At 32.9% G+C, this 19,605-nt stretch overlaps 1 protein-coding gene across 1 annotated transcript; it reads right to left on the bottom strand.

Moving 5' to 3' along the window:
• Positions 1-16,089: 16,089 nt before the first annotated feature.
• Positions 16,090-19,494, bottom strand: LOC123888263 (protein FAR1-RELATED SEQUENCE 5-like). Its single transcript, XM_045937264.1, has 3 exons — positions 19,415-19,494; positions 16,824-19,104; positions 16,090-16,715 (listed from the first exon to the last, which is right to left on the bottom strand). Exons 2-3 carry the CDS (start codon positions 19,092-19,094, stop codon positions 16,194-16,196), a joined length of 2,793 nt encoding a protein of 930 aa, XP_045793220.1. The 5' UTR covers positions 19,095-19,104; positions 19,415-19,494; the 3' UTR covers positions 16,090-16,193.
• Positions 19,495-19,605: the final 111 nt, after the last annotated feature.

The raw sequence follows: 19,605 nt of genomic DNA, 5'->3' as shown, positions 1-19,605 counted from the left end.
ATCTGAATTATTAATGATATATGGTACCCAGCCAGCCAGGGTGGGTGTCTTCCACCTAATTTCCTTCTGTGCTGGAATCCAGCACATGTTCTTTTGTCATCACCACACCCCAAATCTCAGAAATTTCTCTCAAAAATATTGTTGCTATATATTTTTAATGTTAATTTAATTGTTTACTTTCTAATTACACACTCCAGTTAATGTTATGGGTTCTTCAAGTTTTTTTTTTTTTTTTGTCAAGACACTCTCAAGTTATTATTCTTTATTTTGCTACTATGATAATGAAAATATACTAATAATTAATATAAATAATAGAATAAATTATCGCTCTATTTCTTGTATTTATCATCTTTTATAATTAGGGTTCGAGAGAGTAGCAATTGTAAGGGGACAAAAAATTCACATCCCTAATATTACTTTGGATGTACACATTTAGAAAGATGAAAAAAAAAACATGTATTATTATTTTGGTTTACAATAAGACTAATAACAATCGAATTTAAAATCTTATGGATGCTACTCAAATTTTTTCCACTAAATAAAATATAATAGCTTAAAACGTGTCTTTTTTATATTATTATAAATATACTTTTAAACAAAATATGTAGTCTTAAAATACATTTTGGAAAATATGTGTGATATTTTAGAAATACGAGGTGATGACAGTTGTTACGTAAGTGAACATTGCAAGATTTGTTTGGCCCACTCACATGTGAATTGTACTTTGGATGAATATGATATTTATTAAATTTGTACCAATCATCCATCATGTAGAAGAACCAAGATGCAGAACTAGATTTTTATTTCTGGTCCACAAATAAGATTCCTCTAATCCATTCCATTATAATACAGACCATATATATATTATATTACATATTTTTATGTAGTACTATAAAGTAGAGTCAGAACTGACGTTTACCTAAACTTTTCTCATTTATATGGCATAATATTAGGAGGGAGCTTCTATGGTGCATTCCAGCTTTGGAATGTATGGGTGCATTCCAAACTTTTAACCAATAGAATTCAATTTAATTGCCACATCAACTAAGGTCCATGGTGAGTCTCTTTTTTCTTAATAAACTTTTATTTATTGCATATGAGTCCTCCATCAAATTAAAAATACAAATCAAAAACATTTTTAATTTCAATTTAAAATCATAAATCATTTACAATAAAATTGAACAAATTATTATTTTTAACATTATTATTTGAACAAATTAAAATTGAGAGTGAAAACCCTAAATCCCAAATTCCCACTTGTTCTCCATTTTGTTCATCCTTCTTCGTCCTTCTCCTTCTTCGATTGTTCATCCTTCTTCGACCTTATCCTTCTTCGATTGTTCATCCCTTCTTCTCCTTCTTCGATTGTTCATCCCTTCTTCTCCTTCTTCGATTGTTCATCCCTTCTTCTTCTTCGTCTTAATCTTCGTCATCCATCGTCTTATGCCTCTCTCAGACTTTGTTTTCATTCGTTTCATTTCATTGATATCCAACTAAAGCATTATCGACTTTTCACCCAATGTCGTATCTGTGTTCCTGGCCAAAAACTAAAGCATAATTCGTATCTGTGTTCACCCAAAAACTATTTTCAGTGCAAGATTGTTCTATTGTTCAAAGCATCGTAGTGTACTTCACAGGTAATTGTTCGTATATATATTTTAGCCTATGAAATTATCGATTTAGGGTTTACAACGTTAATTGAAGTTGATTCAAATTGTTACCCTGAAACGATCGAATTGGGGATTAGGGTTGCATTTTTAATTGAAGTTGCTTTGAATTCTTACTGCATAAACCATCCATTTGGAATTGGGGATTTGGTTTTGTATTTATCAAATTGTTAAATTCTGCTTGTCAATTTTATTTGAATTCATTTGATTTTTGAATGTATATGTTGATACTGTTACTTATGGGTTGGGAATTATGGTTTCATTTGAATTGGGAATTACGATTTGTAAGTCATTTTAATTGTGAAATTAGACTGGTATGATTCATAGGAATAATAAGTATGCTATTGTGAATTTGACTGTGATATTAGTGTGATATTCCTGAATTATTGCATCAATTATTGTTCATATATACTGCAGTTAAGTAATGGATGACAATATATTCACTCTGATCCCAATTGAGGAATACTGTGTTATCAAAATCTTATAATTATGAATTTGATGTCATTTGAGTTGGGGATTAGGGTTAAAATTAGACTGGGATGTTATTCACACTTAATTAGTGTGCTTATGTTAATTTGAATGTGATATTAGTGTGCTATTCTGATATTAGTGTTCATATCTCCTGCAGTTAAATAATGGATGGTAATATATCCACTCTGATCCCAGTTAAGGAATCCTGTGTTTAAGAGGTTTGAACTGGAAAACAGGCAATGTAGAAGAGCTTGAAGGGTAAACAAATCAAGCTTTATAATGTTAAGTTTATAGTTAGTGATATGTATTTGAGTTGAATAAGCACTAGTTAATGATATGAAGTCAGTGCTATATTTTAGCTAATGCTCAGTGTTACATTAAGCTGTAGTACAGTAACAATTTTCAAATTGAATATTGTAATCTTTTTTACTTGAGTAAAACATGGTACATTAACTTTTGGAGGCTGTTCAATGTACCTTAATTTTTGATAAGCTATGATTTATGCAATGTAATGTGAAAGATGAAATTTTTTAAACAATTCCAATTAACTTTTAAAGGTTGCTCCAAGCTTAAGTTAACTATTCATAATGTATTATTCATGTCATGTAATGAGAAACATGCAACTTTTGTAATCTGCTCAATGTACATTAACTGATCACACAAGTCCAATTAAAGGTTGTTGAATGTACATGATGTGAAAGATGTATAAGTTTTGTAAGTTATCATATGAGAAAGGCGTAACTTTAATAAGTTTTGGTAACTTTAACGAAGATTATCCAACTTTTATTGAACAATGTTGTGTAATTTTGGACAATAACATTTTTGATATTGATTATCCAATTTTTAAATAGTTTTGATTAAATACATGAAAATGTCTATTTCCAATACCAAATTTTGTTACAATGCTAAATGTATGTTTGTTAGGTGATAATTACAGAAACTTAAGTTTTATTGCAATTTGAAACAGGTTACATGAATATGCATTCAACATGGTGATTAGACTTGAAGTCAAAAATGTTAAGAAGGAGAATGTGATTCATATCAATTTTACATAGACATAGAACTAAGAGGTATGTTCCCAACATATATATATATATATATATATATATATATATATATATATATATATATATAATGTTTTGAAAATTGTATGAAACAAACAAATAAATCAAAATAGTTATGTCATGTATTTAAGTAAAACATATAGCATGAAATTGGATAATAGCATGAGATACCTACAGCTTAAGACAAACATATAATAAATCCTAAAACCGAATAAACCACAATATCCACCAGAATAGAACACTGTCAACTAAATTCACCAGAATATCCAAAATAAAACTTCAAACCGAATAAAGCAGAATATCCAAAATATAAGACCACCATATTGTGCAAAATACAAACCCACTGGTTAAGGTAACAGTACCAAAAATAAAAACAGAAAATAAACCAAAATATCCAAAATAAAATTTCAAACTTCAGACATCAACCAAAGCTTCCATCCCATAGTGTAAGAACCAAACTTCAAACTTCAGACATCAACCAAAGCCTTCCTTTTCTTGTGCATATCATCCCAATATTGAGCAGACTTTGACAACAGTGATTGTAACAACACATTATTAGAGGAATGACAAAGATATAGAGCAAGCTTCATCCTTGTGGCAGTGGCAACCTACATATAATGAAACAAACAGTGGATGAATTAAAAATTTACTTTTTTTTGAACAAGGAATTATAAATTTACTTAGATGGGATATGTTTTACAAATAATTATGACATTAATTCAACTTACAGTTATGCCTCCGTAGTTACTATTGAATGGACATTCAATCATCCATTTAGCAACCCACACTCCACAATCATTCCTATGATTATTGATAAAACTGCATTAGTATCACACTAATATGTAGTTTAAGTAAAATCATTAATAGAGATAGGGGTTAAGAATACTTACGATCCAGGTCGCTGATGCGGGAGGCACGTAGGTTCAATCTTGGTGAAGTTTGTGATTAGGTTATCATGACCAATTAGATTAGCAACATTAACAAAACAAGGAAGAAGCAGGATTTCCTCAAGCTTGACAATCTGCCACAATAGTAAATATAAAATTTGAATTAAAAAAGCAAAAAATAAATTTGAATGTAAAACAAAGTATAGATCACATGCATACCAATCTAATAATTGAATGACGCCTAGGATGATATCTTTCATCTGAAGGTAAAGAGTCCAACCAATAAACTTTTCTTTCAGAAAAATCAACAACCACCAAAAACCAATGTGCTCCCTCATCATTCATAGGAATAAAAATCTGTAGTTATAGAAATCATATTACCCATTAGAACAGATTTTTCAAGTCTGAATCAACCAAACATGTGTTGCTACACACTAACCAGATTTTATAGGAAACTCACCTTTGAAACTATAGAGTTTGGTGGCATGTACTTGTCTTGAAATTTGCTCCTGATATAATCAGCCTTGTATTTGTTATCCAGAGCATATTGCTTAAAAAGTAATGTAGTTTAAGTCAGTAGTTATTACTCAACTAATGTAAATGTAAATGTAACATAATTCAGTGTTGGTCATGTAATTACCGCAAAATACGTAGGCAAATACCAAACAGATTTATGTTTTCCTAACGAATCTATTAGCCAATTGCTTCGTGCAACAACCAGATTGATTATCTGTATAGCCAAATGAAAACAATGTTAGATCAAATTTTAATTCACTTTCACATTGTATAGCCAAAAAATTTACAATGTTAGATCAAAATATAACCTCTTGGTCCACATTACACCTAGGCATCAACGACTTAATTGCTTTTCTGTCCCCATAAACATCTGTTGAAGTTTTAATCAGAACCTCATCACTGCAACAGGTAGATTTATGAATTGTTAGTTGAATTCAAATTAAATAGACTAAATAAATGGTTTAGCAAGATATATTAAAAACACATACTCATGTTTATGCTCGTTGTCGCTCATAAAGATGTATGCAATGGTGTAAGAGCAAATATCATTCAGATTCATGCTTGGTAGTGGCCTAAATTTCACAGGCATCCACTGTAATAAAAAATATGTGAAACAAAGATTCTTATTAGTACTAAATGAAAGTTATGTATTAGGTTTAAAAATAGCAATATAGTACCACTTACTTCAGGAATAGGAACTCCGGTATCGAAAAATTCATATCCCATCGAACTCTTTGGATGGTAGTTTATTTGAAAATCATTGTCATCCTGCTCTTCTGGCTGACAGAACAGAATTTTGTTAATCTTCTTATATTGCTTAGATTCAAGCATTGCAGTCCACTCCTTGATTTCCTTCAGTCTCGGCGGTGCCGAAGTTGATCCCAAGTTGTCACACAGTTTTTTCTTGCATGCCCTTCTCTCTGTGGCAGGGTATTGTTTTTTTGTCGCCTTATCTTTTGGTTGCTTAGGGGTTGATGCTGTTGAATCACAATCTGCAGAATCTTCCTGGTCATTCCAGCCTTGGGTGGTAGTGTGGTGACTATTCAAACCATATAAACAAAATAAAATAAAATTATTTATTGTTATATACCAGGATTAAATCATATAATATGAAGTAACTGACATATACAATATGGAATTATTAACTAAAACAGTGAAAGCTAAGATTATTTAGGGTATACTTTCCAGTTAGAGTTATTTACAAATAATTTGGAACAACAAAACCTACTCAAAAATTGAACTTCACAGATAACTTTACATACACATTTGTTGAATATCATATAAAATAACACACACTCACACATGTTTTGAAATTCACGATAGATTCAAAAACACATGCACATACAACTCCAAAGACTGTTTGTTTATTAATGTTGAATGCACTTGTCATATAAAGGGTTTACATTCAGCATAGATTCATATAGCTTAAACAAATATGATTGCTCATGAAACAAAAATCATAATTTTGTTGAAGGATCTTTCATTAGAAATTTGTTGAATCAATAAGAAACTTTCTTTATGAATGTTGATAGTATTTTTCATGTGTGTACACAATAAGAAATACCTGGATGATATGTAAATAATCTCATGTTTGATGTTCTTTTGTGTAGTCTCAGAATACTGCTCACTGACTTGTGTAGAGTTGATTTGCTGGTGAGTTTTGATTTTCTCAGTTGTAATGTTCTCAGTTGTAGTAGTGTTTTCGTATTCTTTTCCCCTCTTACTGTTACTGGTTTTTCCTTTGCTTTCTGGCATGGTGCGTTTTTTGGTTGGACTTGGTGCATCTGGTTTTTCCATGGTGTTCTTTTTGCTGGATGATGAAGATGTTTGTGTTTGGATGTTGGACGGTTTGTGTGTTTAGTTGAGTGTGGAGTAATGGTACTTAGGGTAGCTTAGGTTAATTGAAAGGTTTTGGAGGGTTTGATGTGGTTTGTTCTTGGAAGTTGCATCTAGTCTATACTTTAGTTGTAATTATTAGCATGTTGGCTAGAAGGCCAAGCATCAACTAATATTTGGTGTGCTCAATGTTTCTCAATGTTTTTTTTTTTGTTTTTTTATGACAATGTGTATTTCCTCAATGTTTTGGAAATGCAGAAACGAACCAAATATAAACAATGTAAATTGCCTTCTTTGTTATTTAAGTTGAATATTATACTTCTTTTTTTATCCTAATTTGAATATTATACTTTTTGTCTTTAAAATTCCAAATCATGAATCACTCAAAAATCTGAATTAGTGTTAACTAATCAAGCATTTTTTTAAAAAAATTCGTAAGTTTTTTTTACTTATTTATACAACTTTTTTTTTTGAAACAATTTATTTATAAAACGTAAAGTCAGAATTAGTGCTAACCTTTTTTTTTTTTTTTTTCATATTTGGTTACGCAAATTTGATTATTAGTCCCAAAGAAATTAGGTAAATAGATAACAATTTAGCCACACAATTCATAAGACCAAAATAACCATTATATTACTAGTTCGATAACTTGGATTACAAGTTATCAATTGTCAATAATTAAACAACCACAAAACTTAAACAAGCACAACACAACAACTGCTTACACAAATTAAAAACAAGCAAAACACAAGTTCTTAAACAAATTAAAAATAGATACATAGATAGGTTTTAGAACAACCCCTTCATGACCAACCATCTTCAAAATAACATTTGGTGCCCCTCATTAGTCCAACTTCGTAACCCATATCAAATGGCAATCATAGATATTGCGCATGTTGAATAGTAGACGATCTCCAACTTCAAATCCATGGATGCCAACACACTCACTCCAACCGCTCGATATCCTAACCACGAACGGATCCTGTTGGTACTCCAAGTCGCACAGTTGCTTTTCAAGATTGCCACCAATAATAAACACTCGATCCAGCATTGTGTCCCACAAATACTCTCCCATATCTTCCGGTAATGTCTACATAGAGTGAAATTTAATAGTAAATTTAATAAAAAACAAAACTATGAGTAAATTTAATAAAAATCAAGCAGATTTAACATAAATATAACTAAAATTTAAGATTTAGAGACGAACCAAAACAGGAACCACTTTAGGATCCTCTGTGATGGTAAGCTTGAAGGAAACAGCTTTTCGGAGACATCTACTTTTTGTGTGCCATGTAGGGAATCTTGAAGGATCAGTTCTGTCCATGTTAGGAATGATCTGGAATTGATTTGTTCCTAAATATTTGAAGAAAATTTCGTGATGACCTTCAAACTTGTAGTGCTCCCTTATTGTCATCCAACCATCTGTGATTCTGGGGATTTCATCTCCATCTTCATCATCATCATCATTGTCGAATGTGACTCTTAGTTGAAGACCATCCTTATCATACAGGTGCCAAATGTTTCCCAATTCACTTTTGTATTCTTCAGAGAATTGCGGTTCAATCTCACCAAAAACCTAACGTTTCACATTCAGTCAAAATCAATCAGATCTGAAAATCTATACCGCAATAAATTGTTTATAGATCTAAACCTACTAAGCCAGAAAACATTACCACTGAATCAAAACCAAACGTTCATGCTCTGTTTCTAATAGCAATTTTTTCATGCTCTGTTTCTAATAGCAATTTTTTCATGCTCTGTTTCTAATCGCATTTTTTGCTCTGTTATTTGGTTTTTTCATATCAATGTTTTCTTTTAAAAATATCAAAATAAGTGGAATATACTAAGCGAAACTACATATAACCAAATCTATACCGCATTATATTGTTTATAGATCTAAACCTGCTAAACCAGGAAGCATTTTTTTAAATCCTTTTCCAAAGATGCATGCTCTGTTTCTCTTCGCACTTTTTGATATGTTTCTTATCACTATTTGCATTTAAAAATATCAAAAAAAAATAGCAATATGTGATTATTGTGAACTCAAACACATAGCAAGATAATACGTAAATATAACTGAATCATTCCTTCATTGAAGAAGACATAATCAACAAAGAAATTATTTTTGACTATTTTTCCTATGAAACCACAAAGCAACAAAGAAAGTTGAAACTTTACCTCGCCTTCAACATGAACCGTAGTGAAATAATCAATCACTGGTCTTCGAAGAAGTTCACCAAGAGTCTCCGCCATGTTCGTTGCAAGTGAACTATGGAGATTTTCGTTGGAATAGAATGGTGTTTTTTTTTTCGAAGAATAGGAATGGTGTTTTTTTTTTGACAAAATAGGAATGGTGTTTAAACCAAATGAAATGGTGTATTTGTTGGTAGATGAAAAGCAATTTTGTTTATTAATGCTTCTTCACTTACCAAAGCTTACACCGATAAGACAAATGAATTAATTTGGACAAGTAATTGCATCAACTTTGATTGGAAACGGTGAGACTACACAGTGGTAATCGTTTCAATGGAAGTGGTATCGTTTGGTTGGAGTTAAATGATATACACTCATTTCGTGATGCATCATCATATCAACACCGTCCGATGGATTTTGATGGTTGCGATTACCCAACATATAAACTGACTACAACCATACCTAACCGTCAGATCCATGTTCTTGCATCCTAATGGAAACCGGACCAAACATGTGCAGGCTATGTAAAACTTGAATGTAGCAGATATAGAAAAAGATTATATTTTAAATTTTAGATTAAATTTAAATTTTAAATTTTATAAATTAAAAGAAATTTAATTAATGCACAATTTTAGATTCAATTTTAACGACAAATACATTAAACTAATAAAGAAATAGTTTGGTTTTTTTTAAAAAAAAATTAAAAATCAATTATAAAGGAGAAAATAAAAAGAAGTTTAGTAGGAGTTAAACCGGACCAAGCACCTAAGTCTAAGGTTAGGGTTGTCGTTTCCTAATAGATAACCGAAGTTTAGTACGAGTTAAATTTCGAATATTCAATTAATTACTCATTTAAAATTTAAAAGTCACCGATATATGTTAGTTAGGTCAAACGATAAGGCTAGTAGTCCAATATCGAAACCGGACCAAGCACCTAAGTCTAAGGTTAGGGTTGTCGTTTCCTAATAGATAACCGAAGTTTAGTACGAGTTAAATTTCGAATATTCAATTAATTACTCATTTAAAATTTAAAAGTCACCTATATATGTTAGTTAGGTCAAACGATAAGGCGAGTAGTCAAATATCGAAACCGGACCAAGCACCTAAGTCTAAGGTTAGGGTTGTCGTTTCCTAATAGATAACCGAAGTTTAGTACGAGTTAAATTTCGAATATTCAATTAATTACTCATTTAAAATTTAAAAGTCACCGATATATGTTAGTTAGGTCAAACGATAAGGCTAGTAGTCCAATATCGAAACCGGACCAAGCACCTAAGTCTAAGGTTAGGGTTGTCGTTTCCTAATAGATAACCGAAGTTTAGTACGAGTTAAATTTCGAATATTCAATTAATTACTCATTTAAAATTTAAAAGTCACCGATATATGTTAGTTAGGTCAAACGATAAGGCTAGTAGTCCAATATCGAAACCGGACCAAGCACCTAAGTCTAAGGTTAGGGTTGTCGTTTCCTAATAGATAACCGAAGTTTAGTACGAGTTAAATTTCGAATATTCAATTAATTACTCATTTAAAATTTAAAAGTCACCGATATATGTTAGTTAGGTCAAACGATAAGGCTAGTAGTCCAATATCGAAACCGGACCAAGCACCTAAGTCTAAGGTTAGGGTTGTCGTTTCCTAATAGATAACCGAAGTTTAGTACGAGTTAAATTTCGAATATTCAATTAATTACTCATTTAAAATTTAAAAGTCACCGATATATGTTAGTTAGGTCAAACGATAAGGCTAGTAGTCCAATATCGAAACCGGACCAAGCACCTAAGTCTAAGGTTAGGGTTGTCGTTTCCTAATAGATAACCGAAGTTTAGTACGAGTTAAATTTCGAATATTCAATTAATTACTCATTTAAAATTTAAAAGTCACCGATATATGTTAGTTAGGTCAAACGATAAGGCTAGTAGTCCAATATCGAAACCGGACCAAGCACCTAAGTCTAAGGTTAGGGTTGTCGGTTCCTTCCAATTGTCCTAAATAAAAATAATGAAATTTAAAAAAATAAAAAATAATAATGTGTACGCGCGTGGAAACCAAATTGTTGTTTGGATGGAACGGATATATGCGTGGAGAGCTGTTACTATCTCGTTTTCCAACATAAAACTCTCTGCATATTCTCCTTCTCATCATTAACACCACAAAACACTTACACACAGTTCCATCCTTTCCAATCCAAACTTGAAAAATGACAAAATCGAAGAGAGCAAGGGCTTCATCGTCGAAACCCAGGTTAGATTTTTATTCCTTTTAGTCAAAAAACGCATGTTTTTTTCTCATGTTATTTTGGGAGTTGTGTGTAAATAGCATTCAAAATTGTTGCTACTAACTAGGAAAATTATTAAAAGTTTAGTACCGATATATGCTAGTTAGGTCAAAAGATAAGGCTAGTAGTCCTTCATCGAAACCGGAACAAGCACTTAAGTCTAAGTTTAGGGATGTCGGTTCCTAATTGAAACCGAAGTTTAGTACGAGTTAAATTTTGAATAATAATTAATTAAACTCGTGCATTATTATTGATAGACTTACCGTCAACCCTTACATCTTAAAAAAAAAAAAGTTCCTTCCAATTGTCCTAAATAAAAATAATAAAATTTAAAAAATTAAAAATAAAAATGTTAGTGGTATCTTCGCGTGTAATTCAATCACAGCCATTGGTCCATATGGGAAGGACGTGATTTAGCTTACCCCAACAAATCTGAACTATTGATTTCAATCGTACGGACGATTCGTTTACTCCTTTTAGGCATGGTCTTCATTAAATTATGCTCCCAACTAATCCAGGCCTTTATAACTCCAGGTGTAATACGAAAGACTCACTTCTTCTATTACCAAAACCCTAAATTCCCAAATTTTCCTCACCTGATTTACACCATCACCTTCAACCTCCGTTTGTTTGAGTTAATAATTCAGCAATGTCTTCCTCATCTGTTGCAAACTCCGTGCCAGTCCAAATCCCAGAATGTGGCTGTAGAAAACCAATGAGGATGTACGTATCAAACTCAAACGAAAATCCCAAAAGGAGGTTTTGGAAATGTGCAGCTGCTGGGGTAGGTTTCATTGCAAAATCATTTTATACAACTTACGTTTTTTTTTATTTATTAATAATTTGCATTCTGTTTAGATTGATTTTTGGTTAAAAAAGGTTCTGATGATTGAAATTTCATTTCAATGGTGTCTGTTGTTGGATTCATTCATAGACTGGCAGAAGTTGTAATCTTTTCGATTGGGATGACCTAATTGAAGGCCACCCCCCCTATGTTCGTCCAAATGTTCCTCAAAGAGAACCTGAACCCAGAAATGGTGTGGGTTACCACGATTCAGACATAAATGGTGGATCAAAAAGATGTGGATGCAACTGCTCAGATATGTTAGGGAATGTGGTTGAAATGGTTAAAGAAATTCAACACAAAAAGGGAGAGAAGATGAAGATGAAACTAGACAATGAGAGGAAGACATCCAAGATGTTTAGAAACTTGCTGGTTTTTTCCTGGATTTTGTTCTATGTATATTTGAAAATGTTTGCTTAATTAAGTTAATTTCTATTTTACATGTTTTGTGTGATGTTTTATTGTAATTTCTAAATTTTTAAGATATGATCATTGATGAATTTAATATTTAAATTTTTTTAAGGTTGCTTTGTTAAAACAACTTTTAAATGAACATAGGGATAAGATTGTTTAGTGGAGTGAATATAGGCATAAGACATAGGATGTTGCGTGATTATAGGTGTATGGAGTGATTATAGCATGTTTCAACTTCCAAAACTGACTAATATTGAGAAAGTAGTCCTATTTACTGAGCATCAGTAACAACATTAACATTTTTTATTTTTTTAAAAAAAATCAGACACAAAAGTAGACATATTCACGGGCAACTCATATGTTATGTTGCATACGTGCGAGTACCGTACTACAAAGTACCAGGCGCAATATCGTATGCGTACCGGTACCGGTATCCGGACTACGCTACGGTACTAATATGATTAAATGATACAAACCTTAGAATTTTGCTTAAATGATACAAACCTTAAAATTTTGGAATAAACTCCCAAAACCTTACAATTTTATGAATTGTAATCCAAAACCTAATAAATCAAACACAAGACACATATATGTCATTCCAAAATAAGTTGATAACCACATGAGTGATTGCAAAATGCGGTCCGGCTACTACTAAAAGTAGCAATTGTTACACTTAAACCAAAAACATAAAAACATAACATAATATACATCACAGCAGGAGATAAAAACATTAATCTAATATAACTCATTCAGTCATTAAACACTAAACATAATACATCCAGAAAACAGAACATCATTCAACGGGTGCGATCTTTGCGGATTAAGTTAACATCCATAACATTTGGAGGGTTTTCCACAGCAAAAATCAGCAGGTCACCAACTTTAGGCTTGTGATCATTCAGATAATCATACCAACCAGTAGCAATATATCTCTCATGCTTGCCTCGTCCCGGATTCAAAATAGCACATTTATAGATACGGTTGGTCTGTCGAGATCGCAGCTTAATCTCAGACTTTGCCTGCATACAAACCTCCACAACCCGAGCTGGAAGATGCTGGACGAAATTTGAAAAAAAAAATTAGGACAACAATGTTATTAATAAAGTTAAGACAAATAAATTTTAAACTAATCAAATCACCAATACTCACCAGTGTTTGTTTGTTCTTCAAGTTTTGAATAGCTCGGGTAACCGGAGCTACCCATTCACAACAACTATTACCACTGCCCTGAACCGCAGCACTCTTGCCCTGAACCGAAGCATTCATTCCCTGTACTGCAGCACTCTTGCCCTGCATCCTTCCATTCCTAGTACCCTTAACCATTGGACCCTCCTCGTCATCACTCAAGCAAATAAGATCCTCAGGCTCAATTTTTACCCTTTTCAGGGATTGTTTCCTAATTCAGCATAAACAAGTTTTGAATAAACATCATCTTTTATCATGTTTTAACCAAAAATAGTTAATTTAATCCAAACACATGTACATAGAAGACAACAAACTTAAATTTCTTTATTGAATCTAAGCAGCATTTTTCCTTATTCTAAGTTATTAAAAAAACTAATTATTGGGTAAAAAAATTCTTTTTTATTCTTCCGTAAACAAAAAAAAAAAAAAAACAAATTCAAACCCTAGAACATGTTAAACAACAACAACTACATGCATCAGAGAACACTTCGATCTCTCTGAACACGCAAACTAATTATAAGAGAAAGCCAAACACATGCAACGAAAACGCCAATGTATGTTGCAAAGGGTGTACCTGTTTTGCGACGAAGACGCCATTGATAGTTGTCGAAAAACAAGCTTTGAATCGGAGATACGTTTGGGACGAAAACGAATCGATTTGAAGCAAAGTGGAAGTGAAGACAGTGAAACGTTGTGTGGAAGGGGAAGAGAGAAATAGTAAAGTGGAGAAAGGCGTGACCTTTCGTAACCACGTGTGTTTGTATTTGTGGGAAATACAAAACTTTACACTGCTTATCAAATGGGCCTGGGCCTATTAGTTGGTGTATTCATTATAGCGGGGGTATTAATATAAACATGGCCCAATTAAGCAACCAATTAAGGTATTGTCGGTTCCTAATAAATAACCGAAGTTTAGTACGAGTTAAATTTCGAATATTCAATTAATTACTCATTTAAAATTTAAAAGTCACCGATATATGTTAGTTAGGTCAAACGATAAGGCTAGTAGTCAAATATCGAAACCGGACCAAACACCTAAGTCTAAGGTTAGGGTTGTCGTTTCCTAATAGATAACCGAAGTTTAGTACGAGTTAAATTTTGAATAATAAATAATTACTCATTTAAAATTTAAAAGTCACCGATATATGTTAGTTAGGTCAAACGATAAGGCTAGTAGTCCAATATCGAAACCGGACCAAGCACCTAAGTCTAAGGTTAGGGTTGTCGTTTCCTAATAGATAACCGAAGTTTAGTACGAGTTAAATTTCGAATATTCAATTAATTACTCATTTAAAATTTAAAAGTCACCGATATATGTTAGTTAGGTCAAACGATAAGGCGAGTAGTCAAATATCGAAACCGGACCAAGCACCTAAGTCTAAGGTTAGGGTTGTCGTTTCCTAATAGATAACCGAAGTTTAGTACGAGTTAAATTTCGAATATTCAATTAATTACTCATTTAAAATTTAAAAGTCACCAATATATGTTAGTTAGGTCAAACGATAAGGCTAGTAGTCAAATATCGAAACCGGACCAAGCACCTAAGTCTAAGGTTAGGGTTGTCGTTTCCTAATAGATAACCGAAGTTTAGTACGAGTTAAATTTCGAATATTCAATTAATTACTCATTTAAAATTTAAAAGTCACCGATATATGTTAGTTAGGTCAAACGATAAGGCTAGTAGTCAAATATCGAAACCGGACCAAGCACCTAAGTCTAAGGTTAGGGTTGTCGTTTCCTAATAGATAACCGAAGTTTAGTACGAGTTAAATTTTGAATAATAAATAATTACTCATTTAAAATTTAAAAGTCACCGATATATGTTAGTTAGGTCAAACGATAAGGCTAGTAGTCCAATATCGAAACCGGACCAAGCACCTAAGTCTAAGGTTAGGGTTGTCGTTTCCTAATAGATAACCGAAGTTTAGTACGAGTTAAATTTCGAATATTCAATTAATTACTCATTTAAAATTTAAAAGTCACCGATATATGTTAGTTAGGTCAAACGATAAGGCTAGTAGTCCAATATCGAAACCGGACCAAGCACCTAAGTCTAAGGTTAGGGTTGTCGGTTCCTAATATATAACCGAAGTTTAGTACTAGTTAAATTTCGAATATTCAATTAATTACTCATTTAAAATTTAAAAGTCACCGATATATGTTAGTTAGGTCAAACGATAAGGCTAGTAGTCAAATATCGAAACCGGACCAAGCACCTAAGTCTAAGGTTAGTTAGGTCAATCGTTTCCTAATAGATAACCGAAGTTTAGTACGAGTTAAATTTTGAATAATAAATAATTACTCATTTAAAATTTAAAAGTCACCGATATATGTCTATTAATATAAAATAAATTTAAATATCAAATTAACTACAACTTTACAAATCATTCAAAATGAAATAATTAAAACATAAAATTGGAAATAATAATGTGAAAAAAGACACCAACAGGATTCGAACTCCTGCCAGGTCTTTCCATGTTAAACGCCCTAACCACTGCACCAAATCAATTAATTTGTTATTCTTTCGCGCATCAAAACATAAATAACACAAATACTTAGATAGCCTGCTTCAACATATGCCTTGCTCTCTTTTTTTTTTTTTTTTCTCTTTAACAAATGGTTTCAGTAATAGTATTAACAAACATTATGTCCCAAAATTCAATCACAATTTAACAATACCTTAAAAAAAATAATTTCTAGTTCAATTCTTTCCAAATCTCAATGTAAATGTACATTAAAAACAAAAAACTTAGTTTCAAAATATCATAAACATTACAGCCCAAATCTCAAATTCGATCACATAGTACATCCAACACATTTAATATATAAAACAAAACCTCATTGTTTACCATCAGCAGATTTCATCACCTGTTGTAACAGACCATAACACGAAGTTGAATTTGCACCAACATTCATTCCATACAGTTGGTATAGAGGTGGTACATGTGGTACAGAAGTTACATGTTGTGCAGGTGGAACATGTTGTCCAGATGGTACGTGCATCTGTTGCATAACCGGATGTAACATAGGAATCATATGTTGAAATCCATACATCGGAGTGAATTGCCCGGTCGCACTAGTAACATCAATATGTGTTGGTGTTGACACATTAGCGCCACGCTCTTTCAATTGCACCGAACATTTATTTCTCTTTTGCACAATACTTTCACAAAGGTCTTTCGGTAGCTCTGAACATTTCTTCTTTTTTGGTGCCACACTACTTTCGCAAAGGTCTTTCGGTTGCTCTGCACATTTCTTCTTTTTCTGTCGCACACTACTTTCACCAACGTCAACCGGTAGCTCTGAATTTATGTCTTGCACACTACTTTCAGCGTTGCAACTTTTTTTTCTCTTTTTATCCTGTTTATAACAATAAAAAAGAAATTTTACTACAAATATAAAACAATATAATTAATAAAACATATTATATGATTCGAAAGATAAACAATCAAGAATTATTAAAATTACCGAACAAGTCCTCGCATTATGAGTTGTACTCTTGCAATGAGTACAATGCCTGAGAGCTTTTGCGTCATTCTTTTTTTTCTTTGGAGCACCTTTACTCTGAACCGGGATAGGATCACCAACAACTGACTTTTGTGTTCCAATAGGATCCTCAACACTGCAATATTTTTTTTTTAAATTCATGAGGTCATCCATAATGTCACCATACACACCATTCTTTTTAGAAGCTTCTTTGCAAAATGATGTCAGAACAGAACAATATGCACCAAAACGGGCAAGCTCAATCACATCGGAATCAACTGGATCATTAACATCCACCATGTTCAAATAATCAATTTTAGCATCCTTGGTCCATCGCGACAATACCAAAGTGCTAGGAATGTGATCAACATGTTCTTCCTTCATCACATGAAAAATATGAGAACAAGGAAGTCCACGAGAATCAAACAACCTGCACGAACATTGGAATGTATCACCATCGTAAACAACTGTTCTTTCATACGCATCCCGACAATATTTAGTCAAAGTATAAAACTTTGTATCTCCAATTTCCTTTTTATGCTTAACAATCAATTCACCGGCCTTCATAATTTCTTCTTTCACTTCTTTGAAAATCTCCGCTGTATAGATTTTAGCGGCATTGCTCTCAATCAAACGTAGTTGAGTTGTCAACACAGGTTCTGAAAACTTTGACTTAAAATCTTCAACAAGTTCATTGTTTCTGTAGCCTCTTAGAGCCTGCTCAAAATTTTGCATAAATTCAAAGATGCATCCTTTCTTTCTTACATAACTCTTTATTATTGCATTGATTGCTTCACATTGGGACGTAGTTCTTATACGTCCAAAAAACTTATCCCGCAGGTATGCAGTTGCCCATAGTAACTTGTTCTCGTAGGTTTTGATAACCCACGGATGTCCTTCAACTCCATTTTCTTTAATCATCTCTGACCAATACTCTTCAAAATCATCCTTTGAAAAATTTGAGAACATGGCTTTTTTAAATCCCTTCAGAAAACCTGAATTCTTCACATTCTCACCTGCATTCTTATTCAAATGCCAGGCACATAACCGATGAGTCGAATCGGGGAAAACCTCTTTTATAGCCTCCCTCATAGCCCCATCTCCATCTGTCACCACAGCTTTTGGGCGTTTATTTTCCATACACTCCAAAAAACAATTCAACACCCACTTATACGTCTCCGTGGTTTCATCTGATACCAACGCAGCGCCAAAAATTATTGTTTGGGAATGGTGGTTACAACCTGAAAATATAACCAGCGGGAGGTTGTATTTGTTCCTCTTGTATGTTGTGTCAAATGCAACCACATCTCCAAAACAGAAGTAGTCAGATCTACTGGTCCCATCAGCCCAAAAAAGAGACTTCATCCGTCCATTGCTAGTGTCAGCAGCATATTCAGCATAGAGCATGGGATCAGTAGCTGACTTTGCATTAAGATAATGTAGCGATGCGGCAACATCACCATCTTTAACAATATCACGCATTTTTTTATCAAAATAATTATAAAGATCTTTCTTCGTAAACCCAACACCACCATATCCACCCTTCTGAGCAACCATGTACCCCATAATATGACAAGTTCTAATTCCACGTGACTGCATACCATCAACCTGAGCTCTATCTGCTTCGCTAATCTTACGATAAACCGGGTGTAAGTGCACAAACCTAGCTGATGTTAATTCATGGTTATGAGTCTCTTCAAACACAGACACTACAAATCTACCCTTATCGGCTTTGTATGTCACACGAAACCTAGCCGTGCATTTCGTACGTGTCAAACGTCGGTGCTCTCTTTTCCTATCTAACCTAGATATGTGTCTCTTATCTCGTAAACCTTGTCTACTGCATACAAAAAGCTTGTTTGTTATTATTTTACTACCATCAGGCCCTATTTTTTTCTTATCATCACTTTTCCTAACGGAAAAACCTTTACATTTACCGTATTGATAATAAAATTCATAAGCTTCGTCAACACTACCAAAATCCATACCACGAATTTCATCAGCAGTCATAGAATTAATACGTACCGCTCTTTCACCTATAGATGCTTCATCAGCAAAATCATGGTCATTGCCATCATCATCATCATCATCATCATCACCATCATCATGGTGGTCACCATGATCATCGCCATCATCTGACCTATCATGCCCACTGGATGCCGAATAGCTGGAATTCTCATCATCAGATGTATGACTATCAGTTGAACTAACTTCATTAGAATCAACATCTAGAGATTCATCAAATTTTACCATTGTTGTGAACCTAAAACACAACAATTGTCACCATCAATAACAATACCACCAAAATTCCTAAACAAAATGAAAGGTAACTAACACAACTGAAAATCAAATTTATACTCACACAACTAATTTTATACAGAAAACAAATTAAAGCTAATTCCCAAATTGAAAATCAAAATTAATTCTTAATAACTAATTACAAATAAAACTGCAATTCAATTTCAGCATGAACCCTAACTCCCAAACGAAATCAAACTGATTTTCTGCATAAACCCTAATTCCCAAATTGAAATCAAATTAATTCTTAATAACTATTACTGTTTCGTATTTACCTTAGCAACTGCACACGCAATCTTCTTTCACAAACTCGCCGTCGAATGGAGTTCCGTTCAAACTCAGGTGAAGGAAAACAATGAACTAGCAAAGTCTGTTCGTCCAGCAATTGCGACCGTTTTGGAGGTTAATGTTGTTGTTTACACTTTGTTGGGGATGAAAACAAGTTCAGGAAAACGAAACCAATGTT

Source organism: Trifolium pratense, linkage group LG6, assembly GCF_020283565.1.
Source record: "Trifolium pratense cultivar HEN17-A07 linkage group LG6, ARS_RC_1.1, whole genome shotgun sequence".
NCBI lineage: Eukaryota > Viridiplantae > Streptophyta > Magnoliopsida > Fabales > Fabaceae > Trifolium > Trifolium pratense.
This window is presented reverse-complemented; position numbering and strand designations above follow the sequence as displayed.

Excerpts from the sequence above, each read along its gene's own strand:
- LOC123888263 (XM_045937264.1), bottom strand. The coding sequence starts at position 19,094 with ATGGTAAAATTTGATGAATCTCTAGATGTTGATTCTAATGAAGTTAGT. Across the intron at positions 16,716-16,823 it reads ATAATGCGAGGACTTGTTCG|GATAAAAAGAGAAAAAAAAG; the intron begins GTAATTTTAATA and ends TGTTATAAACAG.